Source organism: Lampris incognitus, chromosome 4 (assembly GCF_029633865.1).
Source record: "Lampris incognitus isolate fLamInc1 chromosome 4, fLamInc1.hap2, whole genome shotgun sequence".
Taxonomy (NCBI): Eukaryota; Metazoa; Chordata; class Actinopteri; order Lampriformes; family Lampridae; genus Lampris; species Lampris incognitus.
The window spans coordinates 42,808,920-42,835,102 of NC_079214.1; the positions used below are offsets into that span (position 1 = coordinate 42,808,920).

Genomic DNA, 26,183 nt, shown 5'->3' on the forward strand with positions numbered 1-26,183 from the left:
ACTTTCTTATGTCATCCTAGACCAGATACATGCAATGGACTCTGGATAGTAAAATCGAACTTTGTGCAGATTTTATGTTAGTTTTAAAAGGGCAGATCACCGTCGTCATCACTCTGCATTGGTCAGCAAAACGACTGAAAAAAATCCAGTTATTTTACAGTCACCAAAAGAATTTGTCCTCTTCATTTCTGAGTTTGTTTTGTATTTCACGAAGGAAATTTGGGAATGCTTAAGAGAAATGTTTTGCAGTAATAAGTTCTGAAAGAAGGAAAAGCACAAGTTCACTTTTCTAACACCTATGATATAGCATTTGTTGCAGAAAGAACTTACTGAAAAATCAAACATAATTTATTTCTTACATATAGTACAATTGTACAGAGCTGTTATTCCCTACAAGGTTTAAACTTATTAAATTAATGTTTACCCATGTGCAGAGTTTTTACATTCAGAAATATAGCCCTGAAATTTATTCAGGCCACAAATACATCATCATACCATTAAAGACTGTCGTCAATATGAAGCATGTTTGTTGTCTTACATAAAACTGCAAGGTTGTAAGACACAGTTCAAGTCCAAAATGTTTTTTTCCAGGCACATATAGTTACTTGGTATTTAAGGGTCAGTCACGTTTGTTTTCAGTGATACTGAAAGCAAATTAAAGGTAAGATTAATCAAGGCAAGGTTAACTAAATCTCTTTCCCTTTAGTATGAAAAAATCTTAGGGCTACATTATAGTTTCCTGGAAGCAGCATTTAAAACTTAAGTGCTGATATGTTGCATAATTAGATTAAGTACATGGTGCATGTGAGGCTTAGATCAGCCTAATGACAATCCTGGTAGGTTGATGTCTACACTGGTGGTCTCTAATCAGATGCCCAAAGTCTCTGAAGCATTTTCATCTTCACAGATCAGAATGTCCATTTCCAAATACTCATTTTGTGTGTGGTGGTGTGTTGTGTGAGAGAGAGAAAATGTGTGCATAAGTGTGTGTATGTGATTTTGCACGAAATGGAGAGTGCATACATGTGTTTGAGATGTTGAAAAAGGGTGTGAGCGTGTGTGTGAATGTGACAGAGTATGCAAGTGTGTGAGATAGAGAGAGTAAAAGTGAAAGTGTATCTGTGTGTGTCAGTGTGTGAGAGAAAGTATGTCTGAGTTAGAGATTGGGAGGCAGACTCCCCCCCCCCCCCTGCCTCAGTAAGTACTCTGCAGCAGACACTGACAGCCACAGCCTGCGGGGCACTCATCCTGGCAGCGGAACCACTCCATCATGTGTATGGCGTGGCCTCCATGACCACAGCTCAGGCAGAAGTTGGAGGCACCACGCACCGCCACGTGACAGATGGCACATTGAAAAGTTGGTCGCTTGCACACCGCACACTGGGTCCCCCTCGCCTGATTACGACAGTTGCAACAGTACACTCCAAACTCTAGGATGATCACAAAATGGACAGTGGTGAAGCAGGTCTAAACTATAATAGCAAATAGCACAAGGCAAGAAAGCAGAATTTCAATGTTAAGAGCGCAATGTGTAATTCACACCCCAATCTTGACGTAATAGTAAATTTTTCTTTTTTTTATTGACACCAATGGAAAAACCTTATTAAGTCATGATCAGGTTGTGGCCAGCAGTGCAACCAATTGAAAGTTTCCTCTTGAGGCCTGTGCAACACTACTTTTCTGCCCTACGTGACTCCCAAGTGTTTCAATACTCTTAAAGAAGACCGAGGTATTTTCATACAGGAAGGATGATGGGAGGTATAGAGATATCTTTTGCAGTGTTTACAACCTGAGTTATACGTCTGAGCTATATGAAAGAGGTCTACCAAAGGGAGATACAATCAATCATTTTGTACTTTCATATTATCATACTCATCATTATACTTCAGGAATATGTACTTTGTGAATGATCTGAATAAGATTTTATTTTTGAAAATCATGCAACACATGTAATTTTTTTTTAACTGTTAAGAGGTTTGTATCATGAAATCTCTGTAGCTATTACTAACTTTCCTTTGCATTTGAAATAAACACTTTGAATAAATTCTACATTTTGGCTTTCATTTGAATATGTAAACTTAGACAAACCGTAGTAGGTTGGTCAAGAGGATATAACAGTTGGTTTGTATCTGCATTTTACTACTAACTCCAAGGGGCTGGCTTCATTAAATTCACACAGAATTAAATTTGAAAACATTAAAATAAAGAACCAACCGATGCCCTTGTGAGGCTCAGGAGGGCAGGAGGCAAACTTGAGCACATCAGCCCTCTTCTCTCTCAGCCCCCAGCGGTGGAGGATCTCCCCGTAACACTTCTTAAAGTCATCGTATTGTAGAGTATTGGATGGATCCAGGAGTCTGCCATCCAAAAGAGAAAAAGATTGAGAACCTCATGTTGTTAATATTGCTCAGCAATCAAACAGCCCATCTACCCCATCTTCTCTGTGTGTCTTTCAGCTTTACCTGTTACACACACAACCATGTCACCTTTTATTCATGTCGTGCTGCTCCCGCTCTCGTTCCCGTGGATCTGTATAAACCTGGTTGGCGTAGCGATACTCATCAGGGGAGGATTCGCCCCAAGGGGTGGTGTGCTCTGACTCTCGGCCTGATGAGGAAACAGTCTCACTTTGCAGAGATGCTTGCACAGTCAGCCAATTGTTAAATCATTCTCTTAGCCTATTGTGTTGCTTGTGTTGACACAAAAACCTCTTCGCGTGCCAGCCCATACAGTATCTCATCATGTGTCCTTAAGACCTGCTCTAGTCAGCTACTGAATGCTTTAAAACACATCTTTATTCAACGTGTCATTGTCACTGTGTGTGGTTCCTACATGATTTAAGAAAACCCTTATTGTGCCTGTACCCCAAAAAAATCCCCTGTATCGTGTCTTAATGACTGCAGACCTGTTGCTTTGACGTCAATAACAATGAAATGCTTTGAAAAATTAGTTAAGACATACATAAATCTTAACATTCCTGCCAACCTTGAGCTGCTACAGTTTGCTTATCGGTCATGTAGATCTGTGGAAGATGCTACTCTGCATACTGTGTTTAAATACCTTGAAGGAAAAAACACCTGTGTCCGAATATTGTTTATTGACTATAGCTCTGCATTTAATACCACTGTACCATATAAATTGGTGTTAAAGCTTAGGAACCTTGGTCTTTGTAATTCCATCTGTAAATGGTTATATGACTTTGACAGGCAGACTTCAGACAGTGAGAGCAGATACCAGCTACTCATCTACCACAGTTCTCAATACAGAAACACTGCGGCCTTGTTGCCTTAGTCCCTTACTCTTTAGTCCGTTCACACGACTATGTTGCCAAATATGTTGCCAAATATAACAGAATAATGAAATTCGCAGATGATACCACAGTAATTGGAGTGATAAATAACAATTATGAAGATGACTATAGGAAGGAGGTGAGGGACCTATCCATATGGTGTAAAGATAACAACCTCTCCCTAAATGTTGAGAAAATGAGATAATTTTTTATTTTAGGAAGTCCAGAATGGTTCAGACACCAGTTCACATCAACGGTGTCCCTGCTGAAATTGTGAAGAACTTCAGATTTTTAGGCATTCAGATTCCCGCTCCTGGTCTCTAAACACCAGTTGTGTCATTAAGAAGGCACAACAGAGACTATGCTTTCTGAGATGTGTTAAAAAATTCACAATGTCCACAAAAAACCTGGTCAATTTCTATCAGACTACCATAGAGCGCATCCTTACTGGAAGCATACTGGTGTGGTTTGGAAACCTGACTGAACAGGGCCACAAACAACTGAGAAGGATAGTAAAAACGGCTTCAGACATAATAGGAGCAGCACTGCCACAGCTTCAGGACATATACACCACCCATTGCAGAAGGAAGGCCCCAAGTATCATGAAGGACCGAAGCCACCCAGCACATGGTCTGTTCTCCCTCCTTCCCTCAGGACAATGCTTACAGAGCATCAGAGCTCCAACCAGCCGCCTCAAAGAGTTTTTACTCCTAGGTGGTCAGAATAATCAACAGTAGGCACCTTACACAATTTTCATTGATTTATTATTTGTGGGATTTTTGATTTCTTATTTATTGCTTTTGTTATTATTTATTATTTCCTTATATCTAGTTTAAGGGCTGAGAGCGCCAGGACATATGCATTCCATTGTATTTGAAGGTACATGGTACTTTTATAGTATGTATATGACAATAAAGCGAAACTAACTTGTTACACTCGTCTAAAATTTGAGATCGCTTACATTTTAGATAAGTGGCTGCAAAAGAACAACTAACTTGACTTCTGACTTCTTTTCTTGGCTGTCCTTTTTACTGTTTTAATGTCAAAGTAGTTCTGAAAGTGCTCTGCAAATAAAATGTTTTAATTAACTTGGATGACTAGAAATGGTGCAACAGACTCTTAATCAGGAGCACAAATAATTGTTATTTTTTCATTAATATTTACTGATACTCAGTAATAATAGATCCACCAGTCTCCCATCCTAGTGGACATGCCATCAGTTGCTGGAAGTTGTAGTTTCTTACCGAGGTTCCATGTGGCTGTGGTGATGGAGTCTGAGGTACTGGAACAGGATCCTGAGGTGACGGATCCAGAGTTATAACTGGGCTGAGAATATCAGATTTAATTAGATTACAGATTAGAATAAACCAGGACAGAAACTGGCTATTTAGCCATTACCAACCTTAGTAATGACACAAGAATTCACTAGAATTTTGACATTGATATAAAATCTCAGCATCAGAACAGAAATAAAGAAAAGTGAAAATGAAAATATATCTAAGGCAGGTGGGGTGTGGTTTGGTTATTGGTTTGGAGACAGGGAGAATCGGGAGTGGCTCATCTGGGTAACAAGAAACACCTGTGTCATTAACTTCCCTGTCTTAATATGTGCATTTCAGCAGGTAACGAAAAGCTTGGAAAACGCTAACACCACTGTGGTTGGTGTGTATGTTAACTCTTGAAAACTGTTTCAAAACTGTTGTTGTGAGGTTCTGCAATGTGTATTATGTAAAGTTGTTTATTACCCTGAAAAGGAAGTCCAATATCAATTACCCTGAAAAGGAAGTCCAATATAAAAGTATGTCCAATATCCTGTTCTCCTACGGTCCCACCATTGAATGACCAGCAGTTTGGGAAAGCATAGACTTCTACGTGTGTCCTCTGTGACATGTGGAACCAGCAGACTGGAGCTTATGACCTGTCAGCTGCGTGTGGAGGGCCATGCTATTTCCCCCTGATCTGCTCAAGACTATACAGGCACCCCAACACCTGTAGACTGGCAGCCTAAATCAGATTTTTGGCAAATCCAGATTGGAATCTGATTTCTTTTACATAGTCTGAACAGCAAAAAACACATTGGAATCTGATCTTTGCAAATCGGATTTGAGCCACATTCGGAGGTGGTTTCATATCTGATTAAAATCAGATTTCTAAAGATGTGTCTCAGTCTGGACGCTCTAGACACTCAAAATCGGATTTCAAACCATCCATTATGTCATTCGCACACAACACAACACAACACATGTTAACGTCAGATTCTGAGCGCGGAAGTTCAAACCCACATGCAACGAGAAGGAAGACGACCTAAAAAAATGGAGAACAATAGTCCCTGGACAGATGAAGAAAACCCCACCTAGAATAGAATAGAAAGTTTATTTTACCATATGTATAACCAGTGAGTGTACAGGTACACTGAGATTCTTTTTATCGCTTTTCCTTACAGTGTCTTATCAGTTCCTTATTTCAGTTCCTAGGTTCACAACTAAACAGTTCATGTTTATGTGACTATGACCATAATATAGGTGGTGCTAATATTAATATTCAAGTAATATTCACCTTGTTTCAAAGCCACGAATGATGCCTTGCAGGTGATTACCCACTGGAAGCCTGAAGTACTCATTTCGTAGTGCAGACAAAGCGGTACAAACTTCATGACAATCACGCACACAGTCGCTTTTCCCATCCCAAAGAGATGTGCAACGGTTTGGTATCCTGACCCAGTGGCTAGCCAATACAGGGCAACTGCGACCCGCTTCTCCACACATACTGCCCGCCTGAGCTGCATGTCTTGTCGTACGAGACTGGGTCATAGGTGGTCACAGATCATATCAAATGTTCCCTGGCACATTCTGAAGTTGGCAAGCCACTTGTCATCACCAAATGTCCCGAGGACTACATTTTCCCACCAGTCAACACTTTTCGGGTTGCACCACACCTAGTGCTGCCTAGTGAAGCCTGCCATGACTGCAGTATGGAACATTGTGGTATATACCATCCTCCTCCGTTGCTGATATTGTCTGGTGCTACGGAGGAGTTCTGCACTGCGACTTGACAGTGCCTGAAGAGTGAGATGACATATCTCCATGGTGTTTTGTTGTTGTCTGTCTGCACAGAAGTCACCAGCATATTGCACACGTGCAACATACCCACACCTACGTCATTACCAAAGCAACCAACGCAGATCGGTCGATGAAGAGGCTGCAGTCTGAACAAAAACAAATCCGATCTGATCACTTGTAAATAACTGTCTGGACCAGGGGTCTCCAACTCTGCTCCTGGAGAGCTACCATCCTGCCGGTTTTCACCCCAACCCTAATTTAACACACCTGATTCTACCAATTACCTCCTTAACAAGACCTTGATTAATTGAATCAGGTGTGTTAAATTAGGGTTGGAGTGAAAACCGGCTGGACGGTCGCCCTCCAGGACCAGAGTTGGCGACCACTGGTCTGGACAGTCAGTCCTAAAGATCAGATTTGAGAAACGGTGTCTGCGGTCTAAACGGGGCCTAAGAGTCACGGATGACAATGTTGGGACACTTCGCTCCTTATTTTGTCCCAAACCCAGGAGCACTGCCCAATTGTACTCTGTGTGAAGTCCAGCTGAGCCAGAAGCAACACCAGGATTTGAACCGTATTCCCAAACACCATTTTTAAGTGCACTCAAGACCACTTTTTTGGTGCACACTCAAATTCAGAAACAGCTATCACACTTGACTAAATGTACCAAACTCTTGGGGTCCTGAGTCTGGGGAAAAAACCCTCCAATCGACCCAAATGTGCAAGAATCACTATAATATATAATTTCACACTACAGTGATAACAAATGAACTTGGGAATGATACACAAAACTCCAAAATATGAAGTAAACTTTACCAAGGCAGATGTGTAAGACTGTATATTATTGAAAGCAGTCCATCACATTGTATTGTACAGTACAAATCAAGTTGTTACCTTTTTTCTTCAGTATGTATTGTTTATATTTGCAGGGACTTACATAGCGTGTGTGGTGTGGAGGTAATATGGGTGGTCTGGAGGTGTGCTGCCCATAGAGGGAGAAACAGTCTGGAGGAGGGCCCTGGGCTTTGAACACGCTGCACAACATGGCCAAGGTCTGCACATCACTCATCTGGCTATAGTGGTCCAAACTGGAGAGAGGTGATGATGAGAATGGGTGAGAAACACTTACAAAGACAAGGCCTAGACTCTGACAATTACTTCCTGGGCGAGTTTCATTGGGTGTTTTGAGAACACCGTCCGAATTGTGTTTTCAACCTTTCTATATTTAATCGTCCTCTGTGCAGAGTTTGCATGTTCTCCCCGTGTCTGCGTGGGTTTCCTCCAGGTGCTCCGGTTTCCTTCCACAGTCCAAAGACATGCAGGTCAGGTGAATCAGCCATACTAAAATTGTCCCTAGGTCTGTGTGTGTGTGTGTGTGTGTGTGTGTGTGTGTGTGTGTGTGTGTGTGTGTGTGTGTGTGTGTGTGTGTGTGTGTGTCGGCCCTGTGATGGACTGGCGACCTGTCCAGGGTCCCCCCTTCCCTACCGCCTAATGACTGCTGGGATAGGCTCAAGCATCCCCGTGACCCTGAGTAAGGATAAGCAGTTTGGATAATGAATGAATGAATGAAACCAGGATAACTCACAGTCACAGCACACACACACACACACACACACACACACACACATCAATGTAAAAATCTCCCTCTCAACCTTTTTTTTCAGGGTGGTGTGTGTCTTCTTCAAGCTCGGGTCTTCTACCAAAGGCTTGGGAGCTTGAGGGTTCTGTGCAGTATCTTAGCTGTTCCTAGGACTGCACTCTTCTGGATAGAGAGCTCAGATGTTGTTCCTGGAATCTGCTGGAGCCACTCTGCTAGTTTGAGGGTCACAGCCCCTAGTGCTGTTATTACAATGGGACTACTGTGGATTTCACCTTCCACATCCGATCTAGTTCTTCCTTCAGCCCTTGGTATTTCTCTAGCTTCTCATGCTCTTTCTTCCTGATACATTGATCACTACTGCTGTCTTCTGTTCTTTGTCGACCACCACAATGCCTGGTTGGTTAGCCAGCACCTGCTTGTCAGTCTGTAAATTGAAGTCTCCAGGATCTTAGTTCTGCCATTCTCAACCACCTTTGGTGGTGTCTCCCATTTGGACTTGGGGACTTCCAGTATGTATTCAGCACAGATATTCCTGTACACTATCCCAGCCACTTGGTTATGACTTTCAGTGTACGCTATCCCAGCTAGCGTTTTACACCCTGCTACCAAGTGCTGGGCTGTCTCAGGTGCGTCTTAGCACAGTCTGCATCTTGGGTCTTGTCTGGTATGGGAAACCCCTGCCTCAATCAATCTGATGCTGTTCTTGTGCTGCTATGATCAGAGCCTCTGTGCGGTCCTTCAGTCCAGCCTTTTCTAGCCACTGGTAGGATTTCTCAATCTCAGCCACGTCTTCTATCTGTCAATATTACATCCCATGGAATGACTTAGTTTTCCATGATACATGATACCTCCTCTTCTTTTTACTCCCCACTCTCTGTCTTCTGCTACCTGACGTACTCACTCAGCAGTTCATCCTGGGGGGCCCTCTTTCTGGTGTACTCATAGATGTTCCTTGTTTCATCCTGGTTAGTGGCTCTGACACTCACTAACCCTTGGCCTCCATCTTTTCCCTGATCGTACAGCCTCAGGTAGCTGGACTCTCTCTCTCTCTCTCTCTCTCTCTCTCTCTCTCTCTCTCTCTCTCTCTCTCTCTCTCTCTCTCTCTCTCTCTCTCTCTCTCTCTCTCTCTCTCTCTCTCTCTCTCTCTCTCTCTCTCTCTCTCTCTCTCTCTCTCTCTCACACACACACACACACACACACACACACACACACACACACTCACACACACTCACAGTGTTTCCAGCAGGTGACGACCAAAAGGGTGCCTGGCCCAAGGGGTTTCAGTGTCTGGGTCGGAGTCTGGACTCAGGTCAAGACTGGTTGCTGCAGAAGCCAGGGCCCACACCTAAACACACCCACGCACACACAAAACATACATGGAAGAAAAATTTGACAATAATAATCATCACCTGAGTTTATTCTTTATAAACTGATGTGACTTTATATAATAAAGTGAGGTGGGATGATGTGTAGTTGTTGAGAGGGCCCTGTTATATGACATTACTAACCTATCTATCATGCTGGGTGACAGCTCATGTTTTGTTCAGAAGAGACTGTTATAATGAAAGATACTGCTACTATCCAGAGGTCCATCCATCTACCACAGAACCAGTTGAACTTTAAAGAACATCAGAATCATCACATCAATTTTGGTAAGACCTTCAGCTCTGTCATCTATTGCTGAGATACAAGTGTCTATCTCTTGCTTTTATGATAAGCATAGATTAAAATCTGTGGGTTTTTTTTATTAATTAGTTCTATTCATAGATTCCTGTGAAGCAGGTACTTTCAAGCAATTTTTTATTTTACTCTTATAATATGCATTCATAAAAGCTGCAACTGAGTAGATTGCCTTTTTTAACTTACTGACACCTCAGGTGATACTGGTAATTGTAGTGGCGTCTGACTACTCCAAATCCCAGAGATCCATTTAGTATGAAATAGAGCCACCAATAATGCTGGATTAGCACCTACCTTATTGCAACACAAAAAAAAAACATGACTGAACCTGAATTTTAGTGATTGATGTGACAGTATCTGTCAGTACAGGTCTTTCACAAGCTTGATCTGCGTCATCTGTTTGTCAGCCAAAACAACTAAAAAAATATGAGCTACTACAAACACATTCATGATTTGGATGTTTATGGATTCAGCTATTGTCTTAAATATACCAGTGATGGAAAATATCAAAAAGTACACTTGTTTGCATGTAAATCATTAGAATTGTAGTTTTAATCAATTAGATAAGTACTTCTAAATACTTGCTCCACAAAACTAACTGGTGAAATTTTACAACCCTGACTCTGTTTTTTCCTTCAGTCATCTAATGGACAGTCTTCTGGAGCAGGGTGGAAGGGAAGAGACTAATTCCATATACTCAATCCAGGCAGGCAAAGCACCTATTCCTGATGTAGATCTCTGGAAAAACAAATGTATGACAAAAGTTGAAGCGGAGGTGTACCTTTGCCACATCTCTGCGGCCCACCACCAGTGCCGCTGCTGCATTCTTCTTACAAGTGTCCTGGATGTCATTCACATTTAAACTAAGTAGGGAGAAAAGAGCACATTCCACAAATGAGGTCACTGGGTCCCACACTATGGTTGTAACATGAATTAAAAAATGGATCACAGTTTTGCTTAAATTTCTTTTAATTCTTTTTTTTTTTTTTTATTGTGTGTGTGTGTGAGGGGAGCTTGGATGCTCATAGTAGGTTTGCTTGGATTTACCATGACAAAAAAGATGACATCTAATTTCAAATTAATTTCTATGTAAGGAAGGGTGCAGGAGACCATTGTGTTGAATGTGGCTGTCTAGAATTGTACTCACATTCATAAAGAATTGCAGTCACTTACACATCGGTGACTACAGCAGCCAACAATGTGATATTACTTGTTTCGTGATTATAGATGCTACCTTTGGCAATGTTTAACAATAACAAAATTCAAATATTACGCACATTTTAAGATGACTTTTGATATAACTCAAATGCAAATAAACTACATTTCCACTGGCTTGTTGAAAGCAATTAAATAACTACCCAGTACGCAGAACAAAATCATCAAAAACAGTTTCAGAGAGAAACATAGATTTGTTCACAAGCAATACTTTTCAATAGAAAAAAAAACATTGCGTTTGATTGTTTGACCACTTTATCAACAACTTTTCCACTTCAAGAGAGCATAGATATTTTGCTACAATATTTAGGAGTTGTTTTTTTTTGTTGGTATTTTGATGTTTCCATTCAGCTTTTCTCAATTGCAGCCAATTTTGAATAAATACAGCCTGATGAAAATGAAATAAACAACATTCTGACCTCCTGACTTGTGGCATGTGCTCCGAGTACTTACCTTCAATGGAACAAGAACTTCTCAGATTGTTAGGTGTCATTATGATTAAAGAACTCACATGTAACTCTCTCCTAGTGCTTTATGTACAGGCAGGAGACAGGAGATCTCTTGGATGATGACTTTCCCAGCTAGCTTGATGGGTCTGTTGCCATAGTCAGTACCCTCACGCTTTGTCTTAAACCGTCGTGATTTCTGGGAAACAGAGTAAGGAGGACAGCAGGTGCCGAAGGAATGAAGCACCACTTGATTAAAAGTGGTATGAGTGACAATTTTTTTCAGCTTCCTGCGTATGAATACACTAATGTGTTGCCCACCCCTACCCTGCAACCAAATTATATCAAACAATAAAAAAAGGTTAAGATGAAATAAAAATGAAATTACAGGAATGCAGAAATTAATTTCTACATTGGCAGTAACACAACCTTACCTTATGCTGTAGCTACATGCTAGCGTACATTTAAAGCAAAGCCATTACTGGGGCCAAGGGTTGAAAGAAAAAAGTTCAGCCAGTAGTGTTAGTTGGGGTTACATCACATGCAAGGAAACAAGAATGATTAAAAATAAACCCCACTGATGTGATTAGTAAATGATGCAGCCCCACTGATGTGACGAGTAGATGGGGATAGAGGGAGAGAGGTAAGGATGAAGGAATGAAAGGAGAGAGTGAGAGCTCAATACCGGGCAATCATGAATGGTCTGTACAGACCAGCGGCGAAAGGCAGAGATTGAGGGCTTCTGATTGGAGGAGAATGGGAGGGAGGAGTAGACCACAGCGACATGGGAACAAGAGATTGGCCGGTTTGGGAGGAAGTCCCAACCACCACAAGACAACACAGAGAAAAAAAGCCAATCAGGGAAATAAGCTGAGACACAAGGCAGGAGAAAATACACAGATAACGGGAAACATACATGTAGTGTTGAACGTACAGTCCAAACAAGCCAATAAGAACTCACAAGCACAGAGCTTAGTGTATTCACACTCACTCTTCTCCTATACATACATTATTACTATAAACATATGAAGAGTCTTTATTTTTCATTTTGAGCTATGACGGCGTATTTCTGTTTCTTTACAGCAGAAGCTCCATCTCCATTTGGTGGGTGTGACTATAAGGCATATAATACTATTGGCAGGACTCGCTTAATGATGTTTGACAACCCAGTTTCACCACAGGAATTTTAAACATTTTAGATGAAAAATATGTTAATGACATCCATTGAGATAGTCTGTCTTGACCTACTCAGTATGCAAAGCCAGTGACATCAACACAGCCTGAGAGCTTGTAGCTACACATACTATTATTTGAAATTTGTTTTTCATTCTCAATTTTACCTGCTTACGTATTCCTTCTTTCATATACTACTCTTGCAACTTCATTATGATTGAAGCAAATTAAGGGGGTGTCTCACCAAGAAAAATCTCCTGTATTTGCAAACTTACTTTGCCTCATCAAACTGAATCCAATTCCAACTGTAAGATTTGAAACTTCAAAAGGTAAAACTATCTATTCTTCTCTTCTCGTATGTTTTTACACGTCAACCTCATGTTGTGACTCTCTCCATCTTTTAAGAGTGCGTGTAAGGGATGCCATTAAAAAGTTTTATCTAGATTGACATAACCCAAATCAATAAACAAATAATTGACAGTTGTAGGGCTCGACTTGTCTCGCTAGCAAACAACTCGGCAGTTTACTTAAATCTTGGCTTGTGATTCTGGGGCTCAACTGCTTTACTTTCATCTTCATCCTGCTCTCAGGGTCGCGGGGATGCTGGAGCCTATCCCAGCAGTCATTGGGCGGCAGGCAGGGAGACGCCCTGGACAGGCCACCAGTCCATCATAGGGTCAACACACACACACACACACACACACACACACACACACACACACACACACACACACACACACACCTAGGGACAACTTAGTATGGCCGATTCACCTGACCTACATGTCTTTGGACTGTGGGAGGAAACCGGAGCACCCGGAGGAAACCCACGCAGACACGGGGAGAACATGCAAACTCCACACAGAGGACGACCTGGGATGATCCCCAAGGTTGGACTACCCCAGGGCTCGAACCCATAAGACCCACCGGATAAGGAACAACTCCTTAAAAAAAAAAACCTTAACAGGGAGAAAAAATAGGAAGATAGCTCGATAATGTGACATGTGTCATATGAAAAGCCTGCCGGTTTTGCAGTTTTTTTGCACAAACCTTTTTCATCTGATCCACTGGTGATAACAATTTCTTTGTTTAAGTTTAAAAAAAATAATGAACACAATCAGTTAGCTGTTGTAGGCTTAATGTTCATGTGTCATGTTTTGGCTGCCCTGAACATACAACTAGTAATTAGGTGGTTGCTGATTGGTAATGACAGAAACAACGTAATCGTTTCAAGGCCCTGCACACCGCCTTTGATTTTTGCCTTCAAAAACATGAACCGGGGGGGTCTGGGTAGCATAGCGGTCTATTCCTTTGCCTACCAACATGGAGATCGCCAGTTCGAATCCCCGTGTTACCTCCCGCTTGGTCGAGCATCTCAACAGACACAATTGGCCATGTCTGCAGGTGGGAAGCCGGATATGGGTGTGTGTCTTGGTCGGTTGGGGCGCCTGTTCGGGGGGGAGGGCGAACTGGGAGAATAGCATGATCCTCCCATGCGCTACGTACTCCTGGTGAAACTCATCACTGTGAGGTGAAAAGAAGCGGCTGACGACTCCACATGTATCGGAGGAGGTATATGGTAGTCTGCAGCCCTCCCCGGATCGGCAGAGGGGGTGGAGCAGTGACCGGGACAGCTCAGAGAGCAGGGTAATTGGCCAGATACAACTGGGGAGAAAAAAAAAAGGGGGGGGGGACCAGGAGCCGGAACAACTGAGTTGTTTTTGCTTTTTTTTTTTTACGCCCCTCCCCCAAAACCATGACTCGCCCTCACAGGTAGGCACATCAGCAAATCATGCAGCAACTTGAGTGAATAATGTCTTCTAAAAGTGTTTAAAAATAGCAGATGTCGGCCAATGTGCTGTGCAATTGTTACTTTCCTATTTGAATTTGTTTGTCTTAATTGCTTTGATTTGTTATTCGCATTGCTGAGGTCAGGATTCAAAGGATTCAAGTAGAGTAACACATTTTGAAACAAATGTCTAGGTCCATGTATAAAATCACTTAAATTTTTTTGTATTTATTTCTAAATGGGTGGCACGGTGGCGCACTGGTTAGTGCGGTCACAAGAAGGTCAGAGCAAGAAGGTTCTGGGTTCGAACTCCGGGGTTGTCCAACCTTGGGGGTTGTCCCAGGGCGTCCTCTGTGTGGAGTTTGCATGTTCCTCCCACGTCTGGGTGGGTTTCCTCCGGGTGCTCCGGTTTCTTCCCACAGTCTATAGACATGTAGGTCAGGTGAATCGGACATACTAAATGGTCCCTAGGGGTGAATGTGTCAGCCCTGTGATGGCCTGGCGGCCTGTCCAGGGTGTCTCCCCGCCTGCCGCCCAATGACTGCTGGGATAGGCTCCAGCAGGCTACCCCGATTGGGATAAGCAGCTTGGATAATGGATGGATGGATATTTCTAAAAGTTAAATGTTAGCGTGTCTGTGTCTTTGTGTGTGCCTGCGTGACAGAGAGAGAGAGGGTGAAGAGAGAGAGAGAGGGTGAAGAGAGCAAGAGAGATAGTGGCGAGAGAGAGTGAAGCGAGCAAGAGAGAGCGGGTGAAGACAGCAAGTGAAAGGGTGAAGAGAACAAGAGACAGAGAGTGGAGAGTGAATACAGCAAGAGAGAGAGAGTGGAGAGAGAGAGAGAGAGAGCTCTATCTTACACCCAGTGCAAAGTGATGCAAAGCAAAGAAAAGTGCATTTCAGACCAATGCACTTGTCATTTTCCCATCCAGTGCCCACAATGTTTAAATAGCAAATGTACTGGGTCCGCGGTGGTGTAGCGGTCTAAGCATCGGCTTCGTGTCGATGCAGTTGCCCACTGGGGACCGGGGTTTGCGCCCTGGTCCCATCAGATCCAACTATGGCCGGACTCGATGAAGCAGTGATAATTGGCAATGCTGTCTTCGGGAGGGGGGTGGAGTCGGCTTGTGTTCGTCACATGAATGCGTCTCTGTGTGTCTCGGAAAAAGCAGTGGTTCAGCCTGGAGTTGCATTGTCACGGAAGTGGCGAGGCGTCTCCTTCGAGACTGCCGGCCGGAGAGATGCAGTTGGCAAACGCATACAGTACGAGGGTGGGTGTTTGAACTAAAATAGGGATCGATTGGCCACTAAATTGGGAGAAAAAAGGGAAAAATTAGAAATAAATTTTAAATAGCACATGTACTTGCATCCATCTGAGTGCCTATGGGTGTGTTGGTCTAATAAGGTGTGGTCAGGCACATTGTTGGTGCATTGCCATCTTGAGACAGCTGAAAGCGATGTGTGATTGACCAATAAAAACCTGGTCTTAAGTCAATGGCGCGGTATTTTCCTGCTATTTAAAGGGCGCATTATTAAGATAGACCTACATAGAAGAAGGAAACTGATCCTTTGCATTTAACCCATCCTATACACAAACACACTAGAAGCAGTAGGCAGCCATGTATAGCCCATACAAACATACTAGGAGGTAGGTGCACAATGCACAATATTTTAAAAAAAATTGTCATAATGGTGAAATTCTAAAAAATCTTAACATGACTTCATTTACCAAAACATGGATCAAAGATCACCAAATTGCTTTTTATCAGCTATTGCAATAACTTAAACAAAACTCCATTAGATAACTGTAAAATAATAACAAATACATTTAATTATTAATAATTCTTGACATGTTTAAATGCTTATGACAAGAGATGTGCAAGAGGAATTTGATCATCTTTGATTGATTTTTTTTGTACATTAAGCCATGGTAAGCTTTCTTCACGCTAAGCATAATGTGTCATCACAAATGATTCTGTCCCACTACTTGGCTAATCCGCCATTATAATAAAAATTGGCAAAGTGTAAAAGTAGACCTGACTTTTAAAGGGAATGGAAGATGAGACTCTTGATTTGTTTATTTCATGTTAGGCCAGGAATACACCTATGATTAATTAACAGACTAAGTACAACCCCTTTGAACCATGTGCCTTACTTCGCGCTCCGCTGTTAAACTAACAAAAGGGAATTTGGAAACACCCTAAATGCACTTGTGCCATGCACTTTACACCAGTCATTCCCAGAGACTGGGTCGCAGGAGATTTTATTTGGGTCGACGAATAAATTATTAGAATTTCTTCCAGTCTTTTAAGCTTTATATCTGCAATACACCTTTGAGCCACATGAGGGAGCTTGTTGGTATTTCTACCGCAGAGTTTCTGCCAGAAATATACTGAACGCTGTACCTGATAATGCATGTTGCGCTCTCCACTTGTACACCAGACTGGAAAGCAATACTAAAAAGCAAGCAGGCGCACCTATCACATTAGCAAGGTGTAAGTAAAATTAATAAGCACAACTGTATATTTGGAGTAGGTCTAAAAAGACAATATTCAGAATAAGTAAATAGCACATAATGGGCCAAAAGAGATTTGACATAGAATAGACCTGATGTGGCTAACAAATTGATTGTTGATTGTTCGAATTGATAGTTGACTGTTTGGTAACGATTGCTGCACTTAAACACTAGCCTACTTGTTGTGATAATAGGCATGAGCATTTCAAAAGATGTGCAACAAGCGTGTTTTTGATCGTTCGTATGGTTCTGATAATTGCACTTATAACATTGAATCTAACTTAATATGAAAGGCTAGTGTACATTCTGTTTGTTTTACTGATGAGAGGGGGGAAAAAATGACAGCCTGTTAACTGCCTAAATGTATTTAAAATGTGTAAAGGTAGTCCCTAGGTTACGAACGAGATCCGTTTTTGAGTGTTTTTATGTCGAATTTGTATGTAAGTCGGAACAGTGAAGTACAGTTCACATCTAGCATCAATTAGTCAAATGTTTGTCTTAGTATATATTTTACCTAAAACATAAATATTTTTCCGCTTCCGGTGTGGGAAGATGGCCGGTGCAAATTCACGTTTGCAGCGACCTCACCCAGTACCAGTGGGGAAGATGGTGGCGCAAATTCACGTTTGCGGCAGCCTCATCCAGTACCGTCCATGCAGTGCATTTGTCTACATCTGCGTCTTAGTTTGTCTTCATTTGATAACTTGGAGAGCTGGCACTGGATCGGCTGGGAGAGCTTGGTCTGCTACGTCCTGTAGGCCAAGTGACCGCGCCCCTGCCTAGAGCTGTCTGCGTCAGTGTGTCTGACATTCTTGTGTAAGAAGTCGGGTTGTTGTGAAGCATCTAGTGTGTTGGTGGTGTTCTGCACCTGTCATGTCTCACTCTCAACCTTCACCGCTGGCTAGCAGAAATGCGAACAGGAGAGCCGAGCATGTAAGTCTCTCCCTGCCAGTACATAGCCTCTCCAACAGCAAGCCCTATGTAGCGCCTCCTCGTGGTGACACACGGTAACTGGGTACGCCTTGGACCCTGGCTGAACTACAAGGGACTCGGAGGTCTGGCCCCTAGCGTGCGGTACGCAGGCCCACCGCCCACCTGTGTGTGGATATTCCCTGATGCCCACAAACCAGCCCCCAGCTATGGGTTAAATAGTGCCACTGCCTAGTGGATACCTCAGGAGAGGAATAGGCTGGCTACAGGAGTAAACCCCTACAGAAAATCAACATCTACAGTACTGTTGTTTTTTGTTTTTCTTACTCTTCTGTATCTGTTTAAGTCAGAGAGTACTGCTGGTGTCGTGTGTGGCTGCCACTTCTCCCTCTCGTAGCCCCCCGCCCCCTTCCCATCCACCCCTGTATGTCTGTGTCATGTTTATCTGTTGTCTTGTTTCACCGCAGTTTATTGTAAAGCAAGTTTGAGTGTTAGAAAAGCGCTATATAAGATTGATTTATTATTATTATTATTAACAGAGCTGTGCCTGAAGAGGTAACACTGAGGGCCGTCTGACAGGATGCGGAAGCTGGGCAGGTTAAGCTAACTGCTAGCCCATGTAGACCGGCAGCTCTGATAACACCGACGGTGGTCTAGCGGCGGCCTCGCCAAGCCTTGACTGTGTTTTTAGTGTCATCGTGCGGAGTACGGGGAGGTGTGTCGAAGGTGTCTGGCTGGGGGAGCTAGTGTTGGATCAGCTGAGGGAGCTTGGTCTGCAGTGTCCTGTGGGCCCAAGGACCACGGCCCTGACCAGAGCTGCACCCGAAGAGGAAACACTGAGGGAGGTCTGACAGGATGCAGAAGTGGGGCAGGCTAAGCTAACTGCTAGCCCATGCAGACCAGCAGTTCCGACAGTCATCCTGGCTGGCGTTCGTTCTCCTGGACAGTGAATTGTTTTTTTTGTTTTTGTTTTTTAGATATACACGTATGTATTAGTTTGAATATATGTGTTCTTGTAGTTTTTTTATGTGTTTTTGTCTTTGTGTTGCACTGCTATGGGCTGGGGGAAACGATGGTTCGTTTCATTTCATGTCCACAAGTGCATGAAATGAAATGACAAATAAAGTGTTTCTGATTCTAATATAATAATGCAGTAATAATAATAAATCTAACTACAGTACAGTATTTATAATTGAGTGAGAGAATGTGTGTATAGGTATAAAAAACTTTAAAGAAAAATGTCTTACATTTCAAACTCCCCACCTGCCACTGTCCCCAGAGTGGGTTGTGACCGACCGAGGCCAGCCTTTTGACACCAGAAACGAGAGCCCGCTCAGGGCTCACCTCCCTGTTTCACCAGGTAAGTGAAAAAATGATAAACGCGTTTCACCTCTATGTGAAGGCTTTATTATTTCCACTTTTGTTTGTTTCAATCGTGGTCGTTTTCATTTTCTTCAGTGCATCACCATCCCTTGCATCATATTTACACTATGAAGCCAGGAGGTTAATAAACACACATAAAATGTATGTGAAAACACAACACACACAGTGATGTTTCAATTGGACTTAAAATGGTGACGACAGCGTGGCATTTGTTTTCCCTCAGGCCAACAAACTGCCTAAGACGCGCAGTGTTCTGAACATCGCGCAAAGTAGTCTGTCCGTTCTTTAGTACGAACCATTGTGTGGAACTCGATTTTAAAAAAAATAATAGGCTTTATGGAGGTTGGTTCGTAAGTACAGGAGTTCGTATGTTGGACGTTCGTAACCCGGGGACTACCTGTATCTTGTTTTACTGATGAGAGGAAATAAAAACAATGAGATAACCTGTTGACTTTACTTACATTTATAAAGTATTCAACATGTGTATGTTTTCAATAACACGTGCATAAAACGACATTGTGATTTATCAAAGGTATATCTCTTCGAAATGACTCATTTACCTATTCAAGATAATATAAGGTGATGTGGAAATGGCAGTGAAAATGATCAGGAGCATTCATTAAAAAAATGTTCTCCTCTCACCATTTAGATAAGGTCTATTGTGAATTGGTTCATGATGGTTTGTCATTTTTAAAAAGTGGGTCCCCAGAAAAAAATGTTTGGGAAATACTGCTTTAGCCCGTGCCCTTAGATCATTAAAACAGAGCCCAGAGAGAGAGAGAGAGAGAGAGAGAGAGAGAGAGATGGCCTTGCTCAGCTCACCCGTTCCTTGTAGTAGAAGGAGGAGATGGAGACAGTGTCTTTATCAGAGCGGGTGGGGCTGCCACTGTATAACCTGAGCGTGCTCTGAGACTCAGTCCGCATCTTCATGGGAGTCAGAACACCACTGTGGTAGGCAGATAGCGCCGACAGGGACCTGGAGCAAACATACATATAGGCGCACACACATATTTACATACAGACACACACATGCATACACATCCAAATAAACACACACACACACACACACACACAACATCCAGGTTAGAAGTTAAAACAAATCCAACCAATCTCTTAAATTTGCAATGAAGACTTAATATGGAAACTTTTTCAGAACATTATCTCACCTAGGAGTGGGTTCAGTAGGGGGGACAGAGCGATGCATAGTGATCGGCCGTGTGAAATAGACTAGACACCCAGTACCACAGAATCGGGCCCCTGAAGTCCGGGGGAAGGGAATATTGGCATCCTGGAGGGGAAAAATAACCAATTTTACTCCTGTTTACCCATTGTTTACTATGTATACTCCGGTGAAGGTCTGGAACGAAAGCCCAGCTTATCAAATTAAATTTGCACAGATCTAAGTGTGTGTAAGCCCTTTTTATTCCTTTGTGGATATTTATTCTCCTTGCACCTTATTAAAGACATTTAGCCAGTTGAGTGATGGATATTTCTGGACTTTTTTTTTTGGAATTATTTCCCCCTTTTTCTCCGCCATTGTACTTGGCCAATTACCCCACTCTTCTGAGCCGTCCCAGTCGCAGCTCCACCCCCTCTGCCGATCCGGGGTGGGCTGTAGACTACCACATGCCTCCTCTGATACATGTGGAGTCGCCAGCCGCTTCTTTCACCTGACAGTGAGGAGTTTCACCAGGAGGACGTAGTACATGGGAGGATCACGCTATTTCTCCCAGTCCCCCCTTCCCCCTGAATAAGCACCCTGGCCGACCAGAGGAGGTGCTACTGCAGCAACCACAACACATACCCACATCCAGCTTCCTATCCGCAGACACGGCCAATTGTGTCTGTGACGCCCGACTAAGCCAGTGTCTGGAGATTTTGATGTATCATTAAAACTAAGATAATGTTTTTCTCATAGGTTTATTGTCTCATAAGTTTATGAACCTATTCAAGATTTTCAAGGGTTTAAAAAAAAATTTTTTTCCTCATCACAATTTACATACATAGTGAGGACAAAATTTACCATCTACAGTTTATTTTTACAAAAACAATTGAAACCCCACACTGCAGGCAAAGGCCTCACAAGACCCCACCTCAAGAGAACAAAGAGACTGTTATCAAGTAATGGTACACTGCACCTGGTAGGAACCGTAAGTGTTGGTGACCCTGGGGAAAGCAGGAAGGGCGGGCGTCACAGGGTTTGAGAGAACGTAGGGGCTGATGGTGGGACCATCCTCTTGGGTCTAAGCATATGGAGGAAACTTTTGTGTTAGGTGTGAGCATAGATAACTGCAGTACAATTAAACTTCTCAAAAGGAGAATGGTGCACATGCTGCCTTGCAGGCAACCTTTTAAAACATTCCTTAAAGCAATACTCCAACATGACTCCAGAATGGAAGGTAACAGATAGGAGCACTTCCACAGAAAAATACAGATTAAACTGGAGGAGTTTCTCAGAGTTGAAATGACAACATTTGTGTGCATTCATTGTGTTCATGCAGTGTTATAACATGGTGTAATATATTCACTTTTGGTAACACTTAAGTATGGGGAACATAGTCACCATTAATTAGGTGCTTATTAGCATGCAAATTAGCAACATATTGGCTCTTAATTGGTCATTATTACGTACTCATTAATGCCTTATTCTGCATGGCCTTATTATACAACCAGTAAGCCATTAACTATGAGTTTTCCCTCTATAACCTCAGAATTATTGCTTATTAGTAGTACCATCTCAATATGCTTTGCTTAGTATGGACTTTATAAGATGGTAGTACCACAAGAAGAGTTATTCTCCCTTACTAACACTTAATGAATATGGTCTGTTCTTACATAACAAAACACAAAACTACAAGTGTTAATAGTGTTAAATTACTCTAAATTACGTTTTTGTTACTTAGAATATGTTCCCCATACTAAAGTGACATCCTGATCATTACTAATTCACTAGTAATTAAGTTTTTTTACTTAGAATATGTCCCCCATACTAAAGTGTTACCTTACTTTTATATGGGTAAGTGTACATATCATTTGTGCCTGTACGTGTGTGATTCCCACCATGTCAGACTCCAGACAGGAAACAAGTTGTCGAACGCATGGCTCCAAACAATTCTGGTTCCTCTTCACCTTCTGAAGTGAGGTGTCCGTCAGAATCTACAAACGCCATACACACAGACTTATCATCATCATGCTCATCAGGATGAAAAATGCCAACTAACAGCAATGGAGCATTTTATGTTCAGATGAAAATGAAATGTGTGTGTGAAATGTCTATGTCTGTGTGTGAAATAATGCGATGAGCATCTTACTTGTCACTATAAAAATCAAAATCATTCCCTTAAAGGTAGAATGAGTAGGATTTGTCGGGTGCGGTTAGTAAAGTCCCTCCTCCCTGGCTCAACGACACCAGAAGTGCGCGTCCCCTGACCGCAGTTGCCAGAACACATCCCAGTGTACAGGACAACTCTGTGTTGCTCTTCATTCCCATCCTCTCCTTCAGTGCTTGCCAGTGGGTGAAAGCCAACCCCAGATACACTCTCGTTTTGGAACGAGCTTTGTCCACTTGGTGTTTCGCCTCACTATATTTGCATTTTTCAGTGCTGTGACCGCCACTGTCGTAGCTTCCTCTTGGATGCATGCTCACGATCTCGATCTGGTTCCTGGTCGCTACGTTTTTATGGAGTCCTGCTGCCCAAAGGTTAATGCCCAGAAATGCCCCATACACAGCAAAATAAAAAAATACAGGAAGAGGACGGGATCTCTGCAGATACAGAGAGACACTGCCACACATGTCTAGTGGGTCATAAAAGATGAATGAGAGGGATTATTTTTGTACGAGTCTATACATTGATTTTTAGGAAAATCCTACTCATTTTACCTTCAAGTTTAATATCGCAGGCTCACTGCATCTCTCAGGCATAAAATTATTTTAATAACAGATTTCTTCACATAGTCTTCATTGTTACATGATCTACTACTACTACCTTCGGCTGCTCCCGTTAGGGGTCGCCACAGTGGATCATCTGTTTCCCTTTCTTACAGTCTTCATTGTTACACGATGGTAATCTATAATCTATGAAGTCTCAGTACAACATAGTTTGTACTTATTGACACAAACTGTGCAATGATGAGGGTTTCAAAAGTGATGTAGCATTTAATATTTGAATGACTTTAAAAGATATTGCCCACTTCAGATGATAATCGAAGATTAAAAGTAAAAAGATTATAAAGCTGATTTTGAAGCACTGAAAAGAGCCTCTTTTTTCAAGAATGAGGACAGGGTGGAGAGAGGGAGAAGTCATGTAAAAAATATTATGGGTCAGATTCCATCCCAAATTGCCACCCTTTGCCCAACATGTTATGTGCCAACCAACTGAGCCACCAGAATTCCCCCAAGATTACCCCATCTGAACTACCCTACCTTTTGGATCTTAGTCCTCATAGCAGATGGGATAGTGGTGGGGGAGACAAACTGGAAGGAGGGAGCAGCGTTGTTGGGGTAGTGGGCGGGAAACTTCACCACCAGCCGAACCTGGTGACTCCCAAAGTGTGCAGAGACGACACAGCTTCGGTTCACAGCATCCATCTGGTGCCAGACAAATAAATAGAAGAAGACGAAGAAGAAGACGAAGAAGAAGAAGAAGAAGAAGAAGAAGAAGAAGAAGAAGAAGAAGAAGAAGAAGAAGAAGAAGAAGAAGAAGAAGAAGAAGAAGAAGAAGAAGAAGAAGAAGAGAAACAAATTAAACAAAACTAATCAAAGATCAAGTAGAACAGGAAAATAGAATAAGACAAAACAGAGTAAAAAGTAAAAATATTATGTAGGAATGATAAAAAAATGAAGTCTGTAAATGACTTGTAATCTCCCTCAGTCTTCAGCTTGACTTGGGTAATAGAATAAGAGGATGGGAGGGTAAGAGGGGCATTTGAAATGGTTATACTGACAGATAAACTGAACTACTGGTCTCAGTCAGCGCTATTCTCCCATAGGTTACAAACACAAATAGTACAAATATCAGTGATCTGATATAGTCCATAGGCAAAAAGAATGGAACAACTGAAACATTATATGGAAAATGTTTTTTGGGATAGTATAGTTGATATAGGATTGGTTGATTTGTTCTCGCAGCGTCACTAACAGTATGAGGGTCAATCAATACTGTAGCGAATTCGGGGGACAACGCAACCACAGGAACTGCCGCGGCCAGGAAGCGAACCTGTATCGCCCGCACCGCAGGAGACATCGCTAACCACTCCACTAAAGGGTCAGACCCGTCAGCCAGCGGCCAGTGTGTCTACTTATCCATGAATGTTACACTACCCCCTCCTTCGGGAAGCGCGTCCCCGCGCTTAAGCATATCAGCTCCTTCAAACCTCAGGGCGCATACGCTTCCGATGGCCTTACGGTTGCCATCCCACTTCTGACACCAATGTAGCGAATTCGGGGGACAACGCAACCACAGGAACTGCCGGAGCCGGGAAGCGAACCTGTATCGCCCGCACCGCAGGAGACATCGCTAACCGCTCGACTAAAGGGTCAGACCCGCCAGCCAGTGGCCAGCGTGTCTACTTATCCATGCACGTTACAATACTAACTAATTTAAGCAAAAAAATTTTTAAAAAAATGTAAAAAATGTTTACACTGGTTCCAGCAGAAAAATGTCTTGGTGCTCTGTGGTGTGCTTAAATTAGCAGGCTCTGTGTCTGCATCATCTTTTCTGATATGATGCTGTTTGGGACGACGTAATTACCGTCATTCAGTAAATGGCTGCCCTTGGATGAAATGTGGATATTTGGCTCACCTCAACATTGACATTCCTAATTTGCAGATTGACCAGGGAGAACTCCTGTTGCAGGGTCTGGGGCAGGCCGGCACCCGGGGCTTCATGGTGTCCACTAGACCTCAGAGCACCGTCCTGGTCTTCAGGACAAAAAGGAAACAGAGCAGATGGTTATGTCCTGACAATTTTAATGGAATAAGATGATCATTAAGATGATCAATCATCAGGGTTCGACATTAACTATGGCCCGTGGCCGTAAAAAAGTTATTCTGTGGCCATCATACACTACCGTTCAAAAGTTTGGGATCACCCAAACAATTTCGTGTTTTCCATGAAAAGTCACACTTATTCACCACCATATGTTGTGAAATGAATAGAAAATAGAGTCAAGACATTGACAAGGTTAGAAATAATGATTTGTATTTGAAATAAGATTTTTTTTACATCAAACTTTGCTTTCGTCAAAGAATCCTCCATTTGTAGCAATTACAGCATTGCAGACCTTTGGCATTCTAGCTGTTAATTTGTTGAGGTAATCTGGAGAAATTGCACCCCACGCTTCCAGAAGCAGCTCCCACAAGTTGGATTGGTTGGATGGGCACTTCTTTGAGCAGATTGAGTTTCTGGAGCATCACATTTGTGGGGTCAATTAAACGCTCAAAATGGCCAGAAAAAGAGAACTTTCATCTGAAACTCGACAGTCTATTCTTGTTCTTAGAAATGAAGGCTATTCCATGCGAGAAATTGCTAAGAAATTGAAGATTTCCTACACCGGTGTGTACTACTCCCTTCAGAGGACAGCACAAACAGGCTCTAACAGGTACTATTTAATGAAGATGCCAGTTGGGGACCTGTGAGGCGTCTGTTTCTCAAACTAGAGACTCTAATGTACTTATCTTCTTGCTCAGTTGTGCAACGCGGCCTCCCACTTCTTTTTCTACTCTGGTTAGAGCCTGTTTGTGCTGTCCTCTGAAGGGAGTAGTACACACCGGTGTAGGAAATCTTCAATTTCTTAGCAATTTCTCGCATGGAATAGCCTTCATTTCTAAGAACAAGAATAGACTGTCGAGTTTCAGATGAAAGTTCTCTTTTTCTGGCCATTTTGAGCGTTTAATTGACCCCACAAATGTGATGCTCCAGAAACTCAATCTGCTCAAAGAAGTGCCCATCCAACCAATCCAACTTGTGGGAGCTGCTTCTGGAAGCGTGGGGTGCAATTTCTCCAGATTACCTCAACAAGTTAACAGCTAGAATGCCAAAGGTCTGCAATGCTGTAATTGCTGCAAATGGAGGATTCTTTGACGAAAGCAAAGTTTGATGTAAAAAAAA

At 42.5% G+C, this 26,183-nt stretch overlaps 1 protein-coding gene across 1 annotated transcript in view; it reads right to left on the reverse strand.

Annotated features, from left to right (window-relative positions):
* Window positions 1–381: 381 nt before the first annotated feature.
* Window positions 382–26,183, reverse strand: part of wdr59 (WD repeat domain 59) — a 39,459-nt gene continuing 13,657 nt past the window's right edge. The window contains exons 13-27 of the mRNA XM_056278683.1: window positions 24,876–24,994; window positions 23,498–23,662; window positions 22,135–22,230; window positions 21,213–21,317; window positions 20,241–20,362; window positions 19,897–20,050; window positions 11,975–12,031; window positions 11,355–11,488; window positions 10,410–10,491; window positions 9,181–9,293; window positions 7,286–7,436; window positions 4,534–4,615; window positions 2,487–2,607; window positions 2,215–2,357; window positions 382–1,430 (exon numbers count right to left, since the gene is read on the reverse strand). Of these exons, the coding sequence (XP_056134658.1) occupies window positions 1,195–1,430; window positions 2,215–2,357; window positions 2,487–2,607; window positions 4,534–4,615; window positions 7,286–7,436; window positions 9,181–9,293; window positions 10,410–10,491; window positions 11,355–11,488; window positions 11,975–12,031; window positions 19,897–20,050; window positions 20,241–20,362; window positions 21,213–21,317; window positions 22,135–22,230; window positions 23,498–23,662; window positions 24,876–24,994 (1,880 nt within the window). The 3' untranslated portion in view covers window positions 382–1,194. The remainder of the gene's footprint in view (window positions 1,431–2,214; window positions 2,358–2,486; window positions 2,608–4,533; window positions 4,616–7,285; window positions 7,437–9,180; window positions 9,294–10,409; window positions 10,492–11,354; window positions 11,489–11,974; window positions 12,032–19,896; window positions 20,051–20,240; window positions 20,363–21,212; window positions 21,318–22,134; window positions 22,231–23,497; window positions 23,663–24,875; window positions 24,995–26,183) is intronic.